General features: G+C 50.2%; 1 protein-coding gene across 3 annotated transcripts in view; it reads right to left on the bottom strand.

Moving 5' to 3' along the window:
* Positions 1-17,632, bottom strand: part of PXN (paxillin) — a 47,968-nt gene extending 30,336 nt beyond the window's left edge. For all 3 annotated transcript variants that reach the window (XM_081802070.1, XM_081802072.1, XM_081802073.1), the window contains exon 1: positions 17,483-17,632. In XM_081802070.1, coding sequence (XP_081658196.1) covers positions 17,483-17,495 — 13 coding nt within the window. In that variant the 5' untranslated portion in view covers positions 17,496-17,632. The remainder of the gene's footprint in view (positions 1-17,482) is intronic.
* Positions 17,633-19,373: the final 1,741 nt, after the last annotated feature.

Here is a 19,373-nt window from a genome sequence, read left to right as displayed (position 1 = left end):
GGTCGAGTCGGTGATGTGGGCTGCTCCCAGGAAGAAGGCACCCAGAGGGAGTCTGCATAACCCAGGCAGAGCCAGGCCCTGGGACTAGGTGGCACTTTCACTTGGTGCTGGAGGAAGAGGAGGAGGGGCATTCATTAGCAAGCGACAAGGCAAGAAAGGGAGAATGGCAGCCCTAGCGCCCTGCAGATCTCATCTTGTCACACCTCTCCCCATGGGGCAGGGGAGGCAGGAGACATAAGCTGGAATGTGAGGTTTTCTGAAACGGTGCCACTGGAACGTGTTAGCAACACCAGCCACGGGCTCTGGAGCCTGGAGTGGCTGATAGCATCATTGATTATCATGACCGAGCCACAGAGGAGCTGAACCACAAAGCATACCCAGAAGACAGCGATGCTGAGGGAAGCTCCAAGGGCAGGGAAAACTAGCCGAGAAAGACAAGTTTTTGAAAAGGGAGAGGGAGGGAAAAAAAGAAATGTTTTGCAAACATTTTTTATTAATTTCCTTCAGTTTTAAAAGGCCCTGTTTATAAAGGAACAGAGAGAACCAGAAAATAAATTTGCCTAACAATATAGTGTGAGCTCTATAATACATATAGAAATAAAACTTAGGACAACAGTAACACAAAGGACAAGAAAGGGAAGTGGAAATAAACCGCTGTCAGGTCTTATGTTGTATGTGAAATGGTATTACACAACCTGACGGTAGACTGTGACCAGCTGTACCTATAAACCAAACAGCAACCACTAAAAAAGTCAAACCAATGAAGTATGGCTAAATAAGCCAACAGTGGAGAGTCAACGGAATCCTAACAAATACTCAATGAATCCAAAAGAAGACAGGAAAAGAAGAATAAAGAACAGATGGTAGAGGGGCACCTGGCTGGCTCAGCAGGTAGAGCATCTGATTCTTGATCTTGGGGTTGTGAGTTCAAGCCCCACGCTGGCATAGAGCTCACTTGAAATAAATAAATAAACAAACAAACAGATAGTATAAATAGAAAACATGGCAAAATGATAGATTTAAACCCAAGCATATTGGGCAACCCTCTCAGGTCCCCTCCCTCCTTGGGAGCTTTGTTCTATCACTTTGCTATTACTCATAAACCTTGCTTTGCTGCCCACCAAGAAAAAAAACAAAAACAAAAACAAAAAAACCCAAAAGAAACAATAAACCCAATCATGTTGATAATTACTGTAAATGTCAGAAAAATCCATATAATTAGATCAATTAAATCTCTACCTCAATTAAAAAGTAGAGATTGTACGACTGGATAAAAATGCAAGATTCCATATATTCTATCTATATGAAACACTTTAATTACAAAGACACAGATAAACAGTTCTTACCAGTTTGCTATGCACAAAACAATGGAGAAAATATACCACACTAATACCAAGAAAGTTGGATTGGTTCTGTTACTATCAGATGAGGTAGACTTCTAAGCAAGAATACTACCAGAGATAAAAAAGGACATTTCATAATGATAAAAGGTTAATTCATCATGAACATGTAACAGTCCTAAATGCATACAGACCTTCAAACTAGATGAAGGGAAAATGGACAGAATGGAAAGGAAAAAGGGGACGTCTCAGTGGCTCAGTCGGTTAAACATCTGCCTTCAGCTCAGGTCATGATCCCAGGGTCCTGGGAATGACTCCCGAATCAGGGTCCTTGATCAGTGGGGAGCCTGTTTCTCCCTCTGCCTGCTGCTCCCCCTGCTTGTGTTTGTGAGCTCTCTCTCTCTGTCCCTGATAGATAGATAAATAAATAAACAAACAAATAAATAAATAAATAAATAAATAAAATCTTAATTAAAAAAAAAAAAGAACTGAAAGGAAAAAGAAACAAATCCACAATTGTGCATGGAGATTTCAATTCTTTAACTGAGAAAGACCAATAATTGAGAAAAAGCCCTTCAAAAGGAAGCCAGAGGAAGACCTAAGAAAATAATCCAAGAGCTGAAAAGTACCAAGACATAGGGCCAACAAAGTGCTGGTCTGAGGAGCACAAGAGATCCCAGGCCTTTGCTCACCACAGCAAAAGGGTGGAGGGGTGGCCATAGAGCAGGAAAGGCTCCCCTCCTTTTGCTGGGTCCACAAACCTCCCCCAGAGGGAGGGAGGCACTTCAGTTCACACCACACTCCCCAGTGGCTTTCAATCCCTGACAAATCTGATGGGGGTCAGGGTTCAACACCACCCCCGCCCCCATGCAACTGGTTGATCATTTTCTCAGTTACCACACTCCAAAGCACACTGTGATCCACATATACAGGATACACACGCACACGTGCAGGAAAGCACACGTACATGCACACCAGCCTGACTCCTTTCCTCCTACCTCTCTAGTGGCCCTCAGTGGCATCACTGAGTAGGAATCAGAATGGAGTCTAAGGGTGCAGGGTGGCTCAGCCTCTGACTCTTGGTTTAGGCTCAGGTCCTGATCTCATGGTTGTGAGCCCAGCTCAGCGTGGAGTCTGCTTGAGATTCTCTCTCCCTCTCCCTCTGCCCCTCCTGCTCATGCTCTCTCTCTCAAATAAATAAATCTTAAAAAAAAAAAAAAAGAAAAGAAAGAAAGTCTAACCAAAGGGCCTGGATGGGACACAGTGGGCTAAAGCAGCCTCCAGATTCCAACCCTGGCTCCACCACATACCAACAGTTCCCCTCAGGCAAATCCCTTACCCTCACTGTGCGTCAGCATTGGCATCCACAAGAATACCTACTTCGTAAGGTCGTTATGAAGGGGAAATAATGCAAGTAAGGCACTTAGAACAATGTCTAGCACAGGGTAAACATTATAGTAATGGTGGCAATTATTCAATTATGTAAATATATATGCGCTGAGAAGATTTTACAGAAATGCACTAAAATATTAATTGTGGTTCTCTCGGATTATCTCTGTGAGTTTTCATCATTTCCTTCTTTGCATCTCTGTAGCCTTTTTTTTTTTTAAGTAGGCTCCACACCCAACGTGGGGCTCAAATTCACAACCCTGAGATCAAGGGTCACATGCTCTACTGACTGAGCCAGCCAGGCACCCTTGCAGTTTTCAAATTTTCTACAATGAACATGTATAATAACATTGATGATCAGGAAAAAGACAGTTAAATATTAAAAGTAAAATGGGGCGCCTGGGTGGCTCAGTCGGTTAAGCGGCTGACTCTTGATTTCCGCTCAGGTCATGATCTCAGGGTCATAAGATTGAGCCTGTGTGGGGTTCTGCCCTGGGTGTGAACCCTGTTAAAATTCTCTCTCCCTCTGCCCCTCCCGCCCCCCTCACACACTCTCAGGAAAAAAAAAAAAAAAAAAAGATTCTCTCCCTCTCTCTCCCCTCAAAAAAAAACACATGAATATGATTAGTCTTTTATTAGGCATTTACAACAATATAGAAAAATAAACTTTACAAGCAGTGAAGAGACATAAAGAACAACAACAAAAAACTGAAAACAGGTATGCAAATAAAAACTTGAACACAAATGGTCACAGCAATACTATTCACAACAGCCAAAATGTGGAAACCACCCAAACATCCATCCATTGACAAATGAATAAACAAACTGCAGTATACAGACATACAATGTAATATTATGCAGCCATAAAAAGGAATGAAGTACTGATTTATGCTAGAACATGGATGAACCTCAAAAACAGTATGCTGAATGAAAGAAGCCAATCACAAAAGGCCACATACCATAGGATTCCACTTATATAAACATCCAGAATAGGCAAATCCATAGAGACAGAAAGCAGATTAGTGATGACCAGGAGTTGGGGGAGGTGGCAAGGGGGAAAGACTGCTGAATGGGTACGGGGACTCCTCTGGGGGTGATGAAAATATTCTAGGGGCAGCTGGGTGGCTCAGTGGGTTAACTCTTGATCATGATCTCAGGGTCGTCAAGCCCCCCCATCGGGCTCCACGCTCAGTGAGGAGTCTGCTTCTCCCTCTCCCTCTGCCATGCCTTCCCCACCTGTGCTCTGTCTCTCTCTCCAAAATATAAATAAAACCTTTAATTAAAAAAAATAATAAAATAAAATGGTCACTTGTATGTTATGTGAATTTCACTTTTTTTTTTTTTTTAAAGATTTTATTTATTTATTTGTCAGAGAGAGAGAGAGAACACGAGCAGGGAGAGAGGCAGGCAGAGGGAGAAGCAGGCTCCCTGCCGAGCAAGGAACCCGATGTGGGACTCGATCCCAGGATGCTGGGATCATGACCTGAGCCGAAGGCAGCCGCTTAACCGACTGAGCCACCCAGGCATCCCATGAGTTTCACTTTATTAAAAAAAAAAAAACAACAACAACACAGTGAAGGGTATGTATATCATCTGGGTGCTTACGTATTTATAAATGTACAGAAAATGGTTGGGAAAGATACACACCAAACTGTTAACAATATTACTAGTTACCCCTGCTGGGGAAAGGGCAAACATTTTCTCTCTTATGCCTTTTTAAAATTTTTGTAGGGCGCCTGGGTGGCTCAGTCGTTAAGCGTCTGCCTTCGGCTCGGGTCATGATCCCAGGGTCCTGGGATCAAGCCCCGCATCGGGCTCCCTGCTCCAAGGGAAGCCTGCTTCTCCCTCGCCCACTACCCCTGCTTGTGTTCCTGCTCTCACTATCTCTGCCTCTGTTAAATAAATAAAATCTTTTAAAAAAAAAAGTTTAAAATTTTTGTAATAAGCATGTATCTTTTTGACATAAAAACTTTTTACAAAAGTAACAGTATCAGATACAAAATGACAGGAGAAAGGTCCCTAGAGAAAAACAAGCTTCAGGCTACACTGTGGCAGGTGTGTAGTTCTAGAAATGAAGAAAACCAGGACCCTACATATTCCTCAAAAAGGGTAAGAAAGAGGAAAAAACACAGTTCTGCTCTACTACGGAGTGTTCTGGGCAAGTGCTTTCTCCTCAGAGGGCTTCGGGCTTGCCCACCTATAACAGGCGTGGATTGAAACTTGTGATTTTCAAATGTTTTTACACTGTTATTTTCAATGTTTTAAAAAGCCTCAAAGCTCCTTGTGCAATTGCAGTCTTTGATAAAAATCCAATATAGAAACTGATAAGAAGTGCGTCACTCTGACTGAGGAAGGTAATGGGCTGGAGACCCCACACACACACACACCCGCAGGGGATATCCTAAGACTTCTTCCAGCTCTGTCAGTGTAGGGAGGCGTCTAAGGAAGACTAGATGGGTCCAGAACCACAGAAAGGGGAGCGCTGACTCATCACACCCAACAGAACATTCAGAGGACAAATCTCACAGGCAGAAGAAGCAAGGGAGGAGAGGAAGGGCAGAGTAGAGATGACGTCCAAGCCAGAGATGCCAAAAGGAGCTGCCACCAGCAACACCATCAACAGCCAGTGACCAGCAAACCAAGGGTCCCAGGGGGACAGATGGACTGTGACACCCCTGGCCCCCATGCCTCTGAACGAGGTCAGGCAGAGAACAGCTATCTCCAGGTCAGCATTCCTGCTGCTCTTGGGGCGCAAACAGGATGTTTGGAAGCAGATGACCACAAGTGACCACAGGAAGCTGTGACAACCGCCTCCAGGTGACACTTCTCTTCTTTCCCCAGCTTGTTTCCGGCGTGGATGCCTCAGGCAGGCAAAAAGACTTCAAGTACTGACTTCCGAAGAGAGAAAAGGGGCAGAAATTCTTGGAAAGTTCAGGACACAGAAGAGGCCATCTGAGCTGGTGAGGCAGGGAGGAAATGAGGCCACCCCGCTACCCAGCAGCTCACCCCAAGGGTGCAGCTAGGCTGACTCTAAGGAAGGGTGAGGAAGCCACACATCACTCACAGCGCCAAGACAGGCAACATGTGACCAAGCAAGCCCAGCAGGGTAGCCACGTCGGGTCTCTGAGGCACGGCCTCTCCTTCAAGCCCACCCCAGAAGAGCCAGGCCGACTTGGCTGTCCTGGACTTCAGCAGTGATGAGAAACCACTCTAGTGGGTCAGCCAGGCCAGGAGTCCAGGGGCGGAGGATGGCAAATCCAGAGGAAGCCAAGTGCAGGCTATGGGACACTCCCATTTCCACCTAAGGAAGAGGAATGTTCCTGGAAACAGAGAGCGAGGAAAAGCCTGGCCAGGACTCTCTGAACCACTTCTACCTCCCCACGAAGTTGAGGGCTGACCTAACAGATTCACTGCCCCTAAAAAGTCCCAGAGGCAGGCAGGGCAGCCCAGCCACTGGGCCAGCTTCTTGCTATTAGCTGGGTTCACTCAACTGACAAAAACCTCAGTTTATGGTCCAGAAAACCAAACTCTCCCTTTCCTTCCTGCTACTAGGAGCCTCAGTGGCCTAGACCCATCCCGTGAGGCTTTAGAGATGTCATGGAGCATCGTTCACAGCCTTCCTTGACCAGAGGAAGGCCTGTGGGTTCTGGGAGAAGCCCAGTACTGAACCGGAAGTGGATCCCAGGGCCGCTCTCTGTGGCAGCTCTCATAAGTTAGTGTTAGATGAGCAGTTGGTATAAACCAAGCCACTGAGCGACCTCTTTCCCCAGTCACTTCCTCCTCAAAGCCACCAAAGAGGCTCTGGGGAAATGCAACGTCTTACAACCAAAACCCAACTTAATAACACCAGCACTAGGGGACAACCATTTCATCTGCAGAGTTGCACCCCCAAACTCTCTACCCCACAGGGCCATGAGAGTCCCAAATCACATCCTCCCAGGAGATAACCCAAGTCTGATTCCTCCCTCAGGCTCAGCTGAATGGTCAACCAGGCTCATGTGCACTAAATGTTTGCCACCTGTCCTCTTTACCCACTACTATTCAACACTGGGGAAAAGTAAAAAAAAATTAAAAATTAAAAATAAACACATGTTTGCCACCAAGGCCACAGCAAACACAGGCAGCAGACTGGTCAAGTGGAGAGGTGACAGAGAAGGCCAAGGCCATCGCTTCTTGGCCTTTTGGCTAAGATCAAATGTAGAGAAAGCCAAGGCCCCCAAGCAGTGTTTCGATTATTCCAAGCAGAAATGATAATAACAACCATCAACATTTATTGGGTACTTTATTTTTAAGATTGATTTATTTGAGGGGGGTGGGAATCTCAAGCAGATTCCCCGCTGAGCACAGAGCCTGACACGGGGCTCAATCTCACAACCCCGAGATCATGACCGGAGCCAAAAGCAAAAGTCAGACACTTAACCAACTGAGCCACCCAGGGGCCCACCCCCTTACTGAGTACTTTAAAGCACTTCTAGAAGTGTGCCTGTTTCACTGAGGCTAAGGGTGTAAGGTGACCTGCCAGGGTCATGCAGTCAGCAAGTGGCAGCAATGATACAGACCCAGGAGGGCTGATGTCAGAGCCTGTGCTCTGTCCGCAGCACTATGCGGCCTCCCCACCAACCTATAACCCAAACGGTCGCCTGCTTGGATTCTCCAGCAGAGGAAGAGGTTTGCTGGAGGTCTGGCATCACGGTGGGTGTCCGCAGTTCAAACCCACTTAATCATCAACCACCATCAAATATGTATTAAGCAACTGCAGAGAACTGAGCTGAACTTGGCACTTAGGGAAGCTTGAAAGGCAGATAAGACCCCTGTCTTCAAGGGGCCTACAGGGCAGAGGGGGAGACAAAAGGAAAGAAGCCCAATTTACATTATACTGAAGTGGGAGGGTCAAGAGGTTGGCTGGTTTGAACCAGAAAAAAGCCGCCTCAAGGCAGCCGCTGCAGAGATCTTAAAGGAGGAGGGGGAGGGGAGACAGACACGGAAGGAGGCAATTTTCGGCAACTTGGACCAAGATCCAGACTCTAGGGGCACCTGGGTGGCTCAGTCGATAAGCGTCTGCCTTCGGCTCAGGTCATGATCTCAGGGTCCTGGGATCGAGCCCAGTATCAGGCTCCCTGCTCAGCGGAGAGCCTGCTTCTCCCTCTGCTGCTTCCCCTGCTTGTGCTTTCTGTGTCTGCCTCTCTCTCTCTCTCTCTCTCTCTGTCAAATAAATAAATAAATAAATCTTTAAAAAAAAAAAAAAGATCCAGACTCTAGGCGAAGCTAAGTGCTTGGAGTGGTCAGAAGTCATATCTAACACAGAGAATGAAGCTTAGGAAAGCCCCTAGATGGGACGCCTGGCTGGCTCAGCCAGTGGAGTATGCAACACTTGGGTCTCGGGGTTGTGAGTTCGAGCCCCACATTGGGTGTAAAGATTACTTTTTTAATAAATAAATAAATAAATAAAATCTTGAAAATCTTGAAAAGAAATCCCCTAGATTTAGCAAGTATGTACTTGCCATAAACATGGGGCAGAGAGAGAGCATTCTAAGAACCTCCCCAAGCAGGCCCTCTGCAGGCCAACGGAGAAGACCAACGAGAGGGCTGGAGCTGTTGAGGCCAACCCAGTGGTGCCTTGGAGGACTAGCATCCAAGGCAGCCAACTGATTTCTTCAAAAGAGACACCGTACGGATTTATATGTGTAACTCCAAATGTTTTAAATGTCGGCAACCACGGTTGACCGTTGAACAACACAGGGGTTAAGGGCACTGACTCCCTGAGAAGTTGAAAATCTACATATAACTTATTTTATTTTATTTTTTTATTTATTTTGACAGAGAGAGGGAACGCAAGCAGGGGGAGTGGGAGAGGGAGAAGCAGGCTTCCTGCCGAGCAGGGAGCCCAATGCGGGGCTCAATCCCAGGACCCTGGGATCATGACCTGAGCTGAAGGCAGACGCCCAACGACTGAGCCACCCAGGCGCTCCCAACTTCTTTTTTTTTTTTTTTTTTAAAGATTTTATTTATTTGAGAGAGAGAGAATGAGAGACAGAGAGCACGAGAGGGAAGAGGGCAGAGGGAGAAGCAGACCCCCTGCTGAGCAGGGAGCCCGATGCGGGACTCGATCCCGGGACTCCAGGATCATGACCTGAGCCGAAGGCAGTCGCCCAACCAACTGAGCCACCCAGGCGCCCACCCAACTTCTTTTTTTTTTAATAATATCAACATTTTAATAAGTGGCTTCTGTCAGTCAAGTTACGAAAATCCACATATAACTTTTGAGTCCCCCAAAATGTAGCGGCTAATAGCTTGCTGTTGACCAGAAGCCTTACTGATAATATAAACAGTCGATGAAAACGTATTTTGTATGTACATTATATTTTATGCACATATTTTGTATATTATATATTATATTCTTAGAACAGAGTAAGCTAGAGAAAAGAAAACGTTATGAAAATCATAAGGAACAGAAAATGCATTGACAAAACTATAGTGTATTTATTTATTTATTTTTTAAGATTTTTATTTATATATTTGACAGAGACAGAAAGAGAGACAGGGAGAGAGGGAGCACAAGCTGGGGGAGTGGGAGAGGGAGAAGCAGGCTTCCCGCTGAGCACGGAGCCCGATGCAGGGCTCGATCCCAGGACCCTGGGATCATGACCCGAGCCGAAGGGAGATGCTTAACGACTGAGCCACCCAGGCGCCCTGTACTGTATTTATTTTTTTAAAAAACCACATATAAGTGGACCCACGCAGTTGAAACCCATGTTGTTTAAGGATCCAACAGTAATTTGGAATATTTTTAAATACTATGAAGGCCAAGCAACATGGGTCTTCAGGCCAAATCCAACCTGTGGTTCCAGTATGAAGAACCAAAAAGAGAATGGGTTTGGTGCCAGAGGGTCTAAGGTGACACTCAGGTCAAGCTCTTGCATCAGGATCTGGGTGACACTGGGTGTGTCCCTAAGTCTCTGGAGCTGCAGTTTAGCTTCCTCATCTGCAAAATGGGGTAAACTAGCACCCAACCCAAAGAATTGTGGTCAGAATCTTATCAACAATGATGAAGCACACGAAAATGTTGTCTAAATCTCAAAGTGTTGAGCAAAGGCCCATGATGTCACATAGGCCAAGAGAAGAGAGGGGACAATCAGAGAGAGCAGACAATGCCTGAGGCCACGAAGAGAGAGTGAGGAGGAAATGAGCTGGGTCTTTGCTGGCGTGCAGGCCGGAAGAATCTGGACAATAGAATCCACGTCAGGGGTGGAAATATAAATTTAGGAGTCGCCAGCACACAAGTGAAAAAAGAGATCACGCAAGTAGATAAATTGACCTAGGTACCTAGGAGCAAAACAGGGAGCCAGCAGAAGCCTTTGGAATAACACAGAGGTGGGCCCCCACAGAGGGATTCAAGAAGGAAGTGGGGAAGGAAGCTGGGGCGGGGGGGCCGGGGAGAAGCAGATCTCAAGGGAGGGAGGGGGAAACAGGCCACTAAAGAGTGGGATGCATTTTTAGCAAAAGAAAAAACGTGGAAGAATGGCCCAGGCTGTGTTAAAAACAGAAAAGGAGCAAAGTAAAGACGTGACAAAGAAGTTAGAAGGGGCAGATGGGTAAAGAGAGGGAACCAGAAGAAAAAGGGACCCACTGATGACCACGTCAGGTCTATGCTGATGGGATATACGGGGGGGGGGCACTCATAAAAGGTGCTGAGGCGGAGGGACGTGTGGGGTGGGTGAACAGCCTTGGAGGGTCTAGTCGCTGTGTGCCAGGAGCTCCCACACCCCTCGTTGCCCGCGGACTCCCAACGATGCAGGGGGCAGGTTGCAGGCCCATCTTACAGCCCGGTTTCAACAGGATTTTTTGTCGAGAGAAGGCCCTCCAGGGCTTATTCAAAAGGATACACAGACTGCTATCCAGAGGCGTCTCAAGCAGCCTGAGGATCCATGAGCTAAACCGAAAAGAGCTCCCCAGAGCCTTCCGCCCACCTTCACGCTCACCCAGGGCTCTACTATTCAAACAGCTGCAAATGTGCGCCCTGCTCTCCCCAACAAGAAAACAGAACAGAACATGGCTGTCTCTGCCAAGTGAGTTCTGAATAAGCTGCATTCCATTTCATTAAAACAATTACCTGAGTCCCAGCCAAGAATTACATACAGCTTCCTCACAGCACCGCCCCTCCCCCCCCATAAAACACACATCATGCTGCGTTTCAAACAGGCAGAGAAAGGCCATGGCACACCACTCTGAGCCCTCACTAGGAAGATCCCTTGATCCCCACCAAGCGGCCAGCCTCTGTGTCCTTGCAGGCCGACGGACAGACGTGGGTCTCAAAGCAGACCCTCGCGTGAAGTGCTCCCCTTACAAGAAAGAGCCTGCTGGCTGCCCAAAATGTTCCTAGTAGGCACCAGGCCCTCAAAGCCAAGGGGGCCACTGGTGCCAGAATCAGCTATTTCTCCCAAACAGATGGGAGACCCAAGTGGCCCAGCTTTGAGTCAGCACAAAACAAGACAAGAGGGACCTCCAGGAGAGGGAGCCTGAAGGCTGGATGGCCAGACCTGAGCTGCAAGCAAGAGCCTGGGGGCCACTCTGGCCCACGCTGCCCACAGGCTAGTGGTGTTCTTTTGGCCACAGATAAGAGGTTCATGATGTGAGGCAAATGGCATTTCGTCCCCTCCCCCAGGCTCCAGCTGCCCAGAGGCTATTCTTTTGTAAAGCCTTGCTCCGCATCCCACCCAGGCAACCCTCTCCAAACTCTGCCCAGAGCCCAGCATCTCCCTTGCCTTGACCCTGGTCTGATTAATGTCACCACACCCAAAATAACCCCGGAGGCTGCCTCCGCACTGTGGAAGCTCGCTGTCTCTGGCTGGCCCTGTCCTTTTTACTGCATGGGTCATTGTGGCTGTGTGCCCCAACCCGAGCTGAGAGTTATAGATCCTGACCATCCCTGGCCTGCTTGGCTCCTGCCGGCCCACCCAGTCTTTCCACCGGGGGCGCAGCGTCCCAGGACGCCGAGGGTCACAGGTGGACACTTACGTACACTCCTGGCTGAATAACCCTGAGCCCACTCTAGAATAAGTCACGTTTTACTTTTTTCCAACTTTTGATCATGAAAGTGTCTAAACATACAGAGAAGTTGAAAGAGCATTTCAATGAACACCCACATACCCTCTACCTAGATTCAGTCATTAACATTTTGCCATTTTGTATAAACAGGCACACGTTTGCAGGCTTTCTCTCTCTCTCTCTCCATATATATATATATATATATACACCGCTTTTTTTTTTTAAGATTTTATTTATTTATTTGAGAGAGAGAGAATGAGAGAGCACATGAGAGGAGGGAGGGTCAGAGGGAGAAGCAGGCTCCCCGCTGAGCAGGGAGCCCGATGCGGGACTCGATCCCGGGACTCCAGGATCATGACCTGAGCCGAAGGCAGTCGCTCAACCAACTGAGCCACCCAGGCGCCCCTACACCCCTTTTTTTTTACTGTATCATTTCAAACTGAGTTTCAGACATCATGACATTTTACTCCCAAATACTTTTAACATGCACCTAACAATGATAATATTCACCCATAAAACCACAATACCACAATCACACAAGAAATAAGCATTAAAAGGCCATCTTTAAGGGAAAACTTGGCCACCAGGGGCTCTGCCGGGCCTGGCCAACCACACGTTCTGCCTGCCATGGGCCCAGCGTCCAAGGCCTCCCTGGAGAGGCCAGCCCTGAGTCCCACTGGTTAGGCAATCAATCCGTTAGCTGGAAGGCTTTATCGGGACGTGAATGCAGGCTTCAGGCCAGATGTGTGACTCCCAACAGGCCCCCAACTGAAGAGGCAAAGTAGACCTGGGGGCTGGGAAGGCTCTGGGCTTATCCTGGGGAGGAGACAATTCCTGAACACCCCTTTTAATCAGGAGCTTTGTCAAGGTTTCTGGGAAAACTCAGCCCCCCTAATTCTCTCTCGCCCTCTCTCCCTCCCAGAGGACACTCTCAATTCTCCACCTTAAAAGACTTCCTCCTCTGGAAATGGGTCTGCTCCAGGGGTGGCAACATACAAACACCTGAATGAAGACAGGAGCACATCTGTATGGGCCAAGGGCATAGAGGGCTTGATTCCGATTCCAACCAGGCGTAGAAGAGGGACCTCAGAGGACTACCCTCTGCCCCAAGGGGAACAGGTGACTGAAGGGGGGGAGGATGGGGGATGGGAGGGCATTGAGCAGGAGACCCTCTGCCACCAGTGTCCAGCAGCCCATCCCGAGCAAGATCGAAGGAGAGGGAAGAAGCCCAGAGAACAAGAAGAGGATGGGTGGGGGAGACCGTGGGGAGGGGAAGAATGGAGGCTGTGGGGAGGGGGCAGAAAAGATTTTTAGCATCCTAGAAATGGAAAACAACCAAACCAACAGGCAAGCGAGATCCAATCCAGCATCATGAACAGAGCTGTAAAAATGGTTACAAGCCCGACTCTGCACTCCCCAGCCCTGCCACTCACTAGTTAACAGAATTTGGGTAAGGGGGCTAACCCTCTCTGTGCCTCAGTTTCGTCGTCTGTAAAATGGACAGTAGTAATAATAATAGAACCTGTGCCTCCTATCGCCGACATGAGTCAGGGAAACAATGCGTGTAAGGTGCCCAGCACAGTGCCTGTACACAGTTTAAGTGCTCAATAAAAACTATGGGCAAGAGTTCTACAGCTGTTTGTTATTATTAATGAAGCACTGAGACCAGGACAACCCAGGGAAGGGCTGCAATGAGGTGGAGGCGGGAGTTTTTCAACTCTCTGGCCTTGGAACAAGGTAAAGGCCCGAGGAAGCTTTGGAGGGTCAGCACACTCCACGCATGGTGAGTTATATGGGGGACAGGCGCTGCTTGTACCCCTGCAGTAACTCCGGCCTTCTGAGCAGCGCTCCAGCCAAAGACCCACCCAGCCTCTCAATGCATGGCCATCACTGGGGAAGCTGGAGGGAATACTGCGAGGCTCCCTTGGAAGACCTCCAACCCACAGCGGCAGGGCTATGGCCCCAGCAACCCGAACCTCTCCACACGGAGCAGCAGGCAGCTTAGCACAATGGAGAGCGCACCTGCCTGAGAACCAAACACCCCGGGTTCGGAGCCCAGCTCTGCACCTCGCTAGCATATATAGCCCAGGGGAAGCTCCGGCGCGGACGCGGAACACACCATCGTTCCCCAGGCTGCCTCTGCCGTGGGCCCAGCAGCTGGGTGCCCTGACCCTGGCCTAACACACAGAGGCACCACAGACAGGCAAGCCCAAAGTCCGGACTTTCCATGGAAACAGGGAGGCTCCGTAGCCCGGAATGCCCCAGGCAACTCCCCTGCCCCCCTAGCACTCCCCCTAAGGACAATGAGGCACTGTTTTTCAGAGGGTCAAGACTGCTGAGAAGCTGAAAGAAGACATGTCCAGATTCTAGCAGCAACTGGGCATTGCCAACAGCTGGCTATTCCCCCTGTAAGAGATGGGAAGGCAAAGCTATCAAGGTCTGAACTGGACCCACGCCTTACCACAGAGGCCGTTTATTCGGGATGGCCCCCAGGGCACAAATTTTGAAGGTAACTAGCAATTAGTCAGCAGGCCCATGGCTCACCCCCCAGTTAGTCACCTCACCCAGCACTTAACCTTATTATGATTTAGTTCACTAGATCTGGAATTGGATCAGTCTGTGTTCCAACCCCAGCTTCCCCCAGTGAACCTCCCAGAGCTCGTTTCCCCATGTGTAAAGCGGAGATAAAACACCTCCCTCTCGGAATGGCAGTGATCATACCCCTAAAGTGCTGAGTCCGATGTCTGTCTCCCATCAAGCACACGTGACCTTTATTGGACCGCAGCTGTGGTCACGGCCCCCCCCCCCCCCGCAAGAGCACTAGGAACATGAACGAGGGGAGAGCGAGGAGTTGGGTCCGAAACCGTAATCAGAGTGCATCTCAGTGTTGTGGGAACTCTGTCCAGGAAACTCCGGCCAGAACTCAACAGAGCGAACTCTGGGCCAAACCAGCATCTAAACAGTAATGGGAAAAGCCACCAGCAACCACCCCTGCAGCACAAAGAGGAGAGAACACACAGGGAAGGGCAGTGTTTCTGTTTTTCTGCCCAAAGAGCTATAAATTTGTAACTCATTAAACAGCACATAGTGAGGCTGTCACTAGCCGCTTTGGGGAGGGAAGAGTTCCCCAATTTTTAAGACCAAAAAAAAAAAAAAAACCAAGCCACGCAGAGACTCTGCCGCCTCTAGCCTTGCCACAGGACAGACCATAAACTCTCCCCTGTTTCAGGGACCAGGAGGCTCACAGCTGAGAGCACTCTCAGGAGAAAAATAAAAACAAGAGGCCTGGCCTTTGTGTCCACCCTAACTAAGGAAAACAGCTGAGGTGCAGCCAACCAGGCAGCTGATGGGGCCTGAGCACAGAGGCAAATTCCTCTCCCCTTCCTGCTCACCCCACTGCTCCCAGCCAGGGGCTCCGGGGCAGCCAGGCGTGGCTGGCCTCCTGGGAGCTTGGTCCAAGGAAGTCAGGCAGCCCAGAACAACTGGGGAGTCTGTGCTGGAAGGTGGCGGAAGTTACAGGCGGCAGCCACCAACCAACCCCCTGCGACCCCTCCTTCACGTGCTGCTCACCCCCTCCTCGGGAAGAAAGACCTCTTGGTACACGAGAGCTGCAGATCTAGGAGCCAAGGACTGGGCTTCTAGTCATGGTTTGGTCATTCCGTGGCAGTGCAGCCTTGGGCAAGTGAATCAACCTCTCTGAGTCTGTTTTCTCCATTTGTAAAAGGCAGGTAGTAATGAGAGCAGTGGCCCTAAGTAAGGGGCTCTTATAAAGGGTTGCTGTGAGGGAGGATGGGACAAGTTGAGGTATGAGGAAGCACTCCATAAACAGCAAATTTCAATTCCTGCAGTCCCCTCTGCCAGTATACTCTTTTCCCGAGACTCACTCAGTTTCCTGGCCCTAAATGGAAGACTGTCAGAGAAGAGGAATTCTGGACTCCAACAGCAAACTCTACAAAACGCTCAGAGCTTCAAACACTACTGTGTGGAAGGGACTGTAGAAAAGCAACAGAAACACATCAGCATTTTAGAAACCGTAACTCTGCTCCTCAGTTCCTGCTGGGAAAGCATCAAGACTTTCAGATCCTGGTTCAAAAAACATCCCCCAGTCTCCTCTCAGCTTATTTTTTATGTGAAAAAAATACCTGCCTGCAAGCCATGCCAATCGTAAGTGTGTTAGAAAAATGGGTGCCAAGGCTGACCCAAAGGCAGAACTATGCTTGGCAGCCACCACACTCTGCAAAACAGGCAGGACTGCACACCATCCCCAGCACCAGGATCTCTCGGCGGAGCCCTGATCTTTTGCAAAAGGAAGCTGGCGGTCCTCCTCCCTGACCCCTTGGAAGTCCAGCACCTACAAATAGCCAGTCTTAACTTAGCGCCCTGTGCGCTTGGGGGCAGCCAGTCAGAGCTGTCTGATGAATCTGCTCCTCAGAGCCTGGGACAGAGAAAGCATCAGTGGTCACACAAGCCACCCACAGTCCAGAGAGGGAAGACAAGGCTCCTACAGAGAAGAAACTAACCCCCCCCAATACCTCCCCAGCTCAGAGGCCCTCTGGCTACAGGCATGAAGGGGAGGGAGAGAGGAGTGAAGAGTGAATCCTCTCACTCCAGGGTTCAGGTCACTGAAGGCATTCCTAGAACCCTGGCATGAACCCCCTTGGGTTTAGTGTCAGGTTTCAGGAGATACTTTTCCCTGTCCTAACACCAGGTCAAGACTGGACTGAAAAGAGTAGTTTGGGAGCTCTGATAACATGAAAACAGTAAAACTCTGTTATGGGCATCCTGTCCTCCTTACCTGTGTGGCCTCCAGCAAGGCTGGATGCTGGGGGGTGGGAGGAACTCTGCCAGCCCGGACAAGTCCAGAGATGGCCATACCTTCGGGCCCACTTCCCACCTCATTCCCCTGGCACTGCACCAGACTCTGGGAGCGGGGGAAGAATCATGTCTCCCCAAATTACTCTTCGAAGATTAGGCTCATCTGTGATAGGAAAGGGGAGGGGCTGGTCCACAGAGTGGACAGGGCAGTCGGGAAGTGGAGTGACCAGCCCATGGAACAGGGTGCCCAGACCTGGGTTGGGCCGGGGGGGAGGGGGGGAAGGACAGAGAGAAACTTGTCTTTGTGGGGGTGTGGTCATTGGAGGCTCATCTTTAACTTGTGAAATGAAAGGGGTGGCCTTGGAGGGGCTATCCCTGAAGCGGAGGTCCTTAAAGGGGTGGGAGCAGGTCCTGGAAATGAGGGACCAACCGAGTTTCGGCAGCTGTTGTTCCCCGAGTTGGGCGGCCGATCAGTGAGGTGGGGGGGTGGGAGAGCCGTCTGTGAGGGGAGGGTCCCACAGTGGGGGAGGCGATGTGGTGCAGGCAGTGGGGGGTCCGTCCCTGGGGCGGACGGGGCGGGTCCCTGAGGTGCAAGCTGGCCCCTACGGCTGGTCTGGGAGATGGGGGTGGGTCCCCGAGGTCCGGGGTCCGGAGGTGGGGCCGTCCCCGAGGCGGGGGCTGGCGGCTGTGAGGACGGCGACGAGGCCGGCCTGGCCCGGGACTCAGGCCCAGCCGGGGATCCCGGCCCCGCGGAACCCCAGTATTCAACGAGCAAAGCCGGGACCCGGGTCGCCGGGGGCGGGATCCCGCGGCCCCCGCCGCTCGCTCGCGCCCGCCCGGCCCGGGGCCGCGCGCCCCTCGCAGCCTCCTCCCTCGGCCTCCCGCTCACTCACCGAGGTCGTCCATGGCGGGACCGCGGGCGCCGGGAGCCGGCTCGGCGTCCCGCTCTCCGCCCGTCCCGGGGCAGCTCCTCTCAGCCCCACAACTTTTCCGCCGTGAGCCTCGGCCGGGAACAGAACGCGCCGCCGCCGCGCGCGCCCCGCCCCCGCGAGCACGCGCGCCCCGCCCCCGCCCGCGGTCGCCCCCGGGAGCAAGCTGGCCCCGCCCCGTGCGCACGCTAGCCCCGCCCCGCCGCCGGGCCGCGAGCGCGCGCCCAGGCAGCGGTGGGCCACGCCGGACAGGGTGGCGGCGCCCCCTCGCGGCCGAGTCGGCAAGTGTCAGGCTCCCAGGCCTTCAGGCCCTGCGGTCAGTCGGTCTCAAAGTCACATGCCTGACCGTCTGGCTGACAGATCCATCTCCTGTGTTGACATCTCACAGTCTGACCCGCGTCTGACAATCCATCAGTCACTCACTCATCAGATGTCCATCCACTGGAGAGTCAGATTTGTCCACCCGTCTGTCTGTCTCCCAGTAGGTCATCTCCCAGGAGGACCCTAAATCAGTACCAGGCAAAGTGGGGAACATTTGGAGGGCCTTTCTTAGGGTCGTCCTCTGGACCGATGGCAGTGCAGCTTGCAATCCGGACTTTGGGGCCAGATTCAGTACTTCCGTGGTTATATATCCCTTAATCTTCCACATGTCTACCCTCCCTAAAGGGAGACTTTTCCAAAACTCTGCATGGAGCAGAGGGGACCCCAACTTAGACATTAAAGGAAAAACTTCAAGATTACACCCAGTGCCAGGCATAGTTTCCTGAAACACCCACTGCCACCCCAGAGCCCAGAGGAAATGAGTAGAAACCAGGTACAGATGAATGGATAAAGAAGATGTGGTATATATATACAATGGAATTATTATGCAGCCATCAAAAAAACCCCAAAATCTTGCTATTTGCAATGACATGGATGGAACTAGAGGGTATTATGCTAAGCAAAATAAGTCCATCAGAGAAAGACATGTATCATATGATCTCACTGATATGAGGAATTCTTAATCTCAGGAAACAAACTGAGGGTTGCTGGAGGGGGTGGGAGGGATGGGGTGGCTGGGTGATGGACATTGGGGAGGGTATGTGCTATGCTGAGTGCTGTGAATTGTGTAAGACTGATGAATCACAGACCTGTACCTCTGAAACAAATAATACATTTTATGTTAAAAAAAAAAAAAGTAGGAAGGGAAAAATGAAAGAGGGGGAATCGGAGGGGGAGACAAACCATGAGAGACCATGTACTCTGAGAAACAAACTGAGGGTTTTAGAGGGGAGGGGGGTGGGGGGATGGGCTAGCCCAGTGATGGGTATTAAGGAGGGCACGTATTGCATGGAGCACTGGGTGTTATACGCAAACAATGAATCATGGAACACTATATCAAAAACTAACGATGTAATGTATGGTGATTGACATAACATAATAAAATTAAATTAAAAAAGAAACCAGGTAATAGTAACAGCTGCCATTCATTGAGTGCCGGATACTATGTAGCTACTACCGAAGTTAATTCTCATAGAGGCTCCTATGACTATCAGCCCTTCCCTACTCTTTGCAAAGGGCAAGGGTAGTTTGTCCATTCTATATAAAAATGCCCTGTAAGCATAACTTTGAGTTCCCTTGCCCATCAGAATCCAGCCCCCAAGACCCTCTGGGTCAAGTCAGGTCCTCCAGGAAGCAGATGCTGAGATGGAGTTGGGGGTTGGGGGTGGGGGTGGGGGTGTAACGCCCATGAAAGAAAGGGGAAGAAGCAGGATCCGGCAAGGACTCAGATCTGACAAAGATAAATAACCTAACAGGAAGCGCCAGAACAAAAACTCATTGGAGGAGCCCCACTGGGCAGAAGTGTTCTGGCCCC

The sequence above is a fragment of the Leptonychotes weddellii genome, chromosome 13 (assembly GCF_054177405.1).
Source record: "Leptonychotes weddellii isolate Sample4059 chromosome 13, ASM5417740v2, whole genome shotgun sequence".
Classification (NCBI taxonomy): domain Eukaryota; kingdom Metazoa; phylum Chordata; class Mammalia; order Carnivora; family Phocidae; genus Leptonychotes; species Leptonychotes weddellii.
Note: the sequence above shows the minus strand (reverse complement) of the source record. Positions and strands in the feature narration are given on the sequence as shown.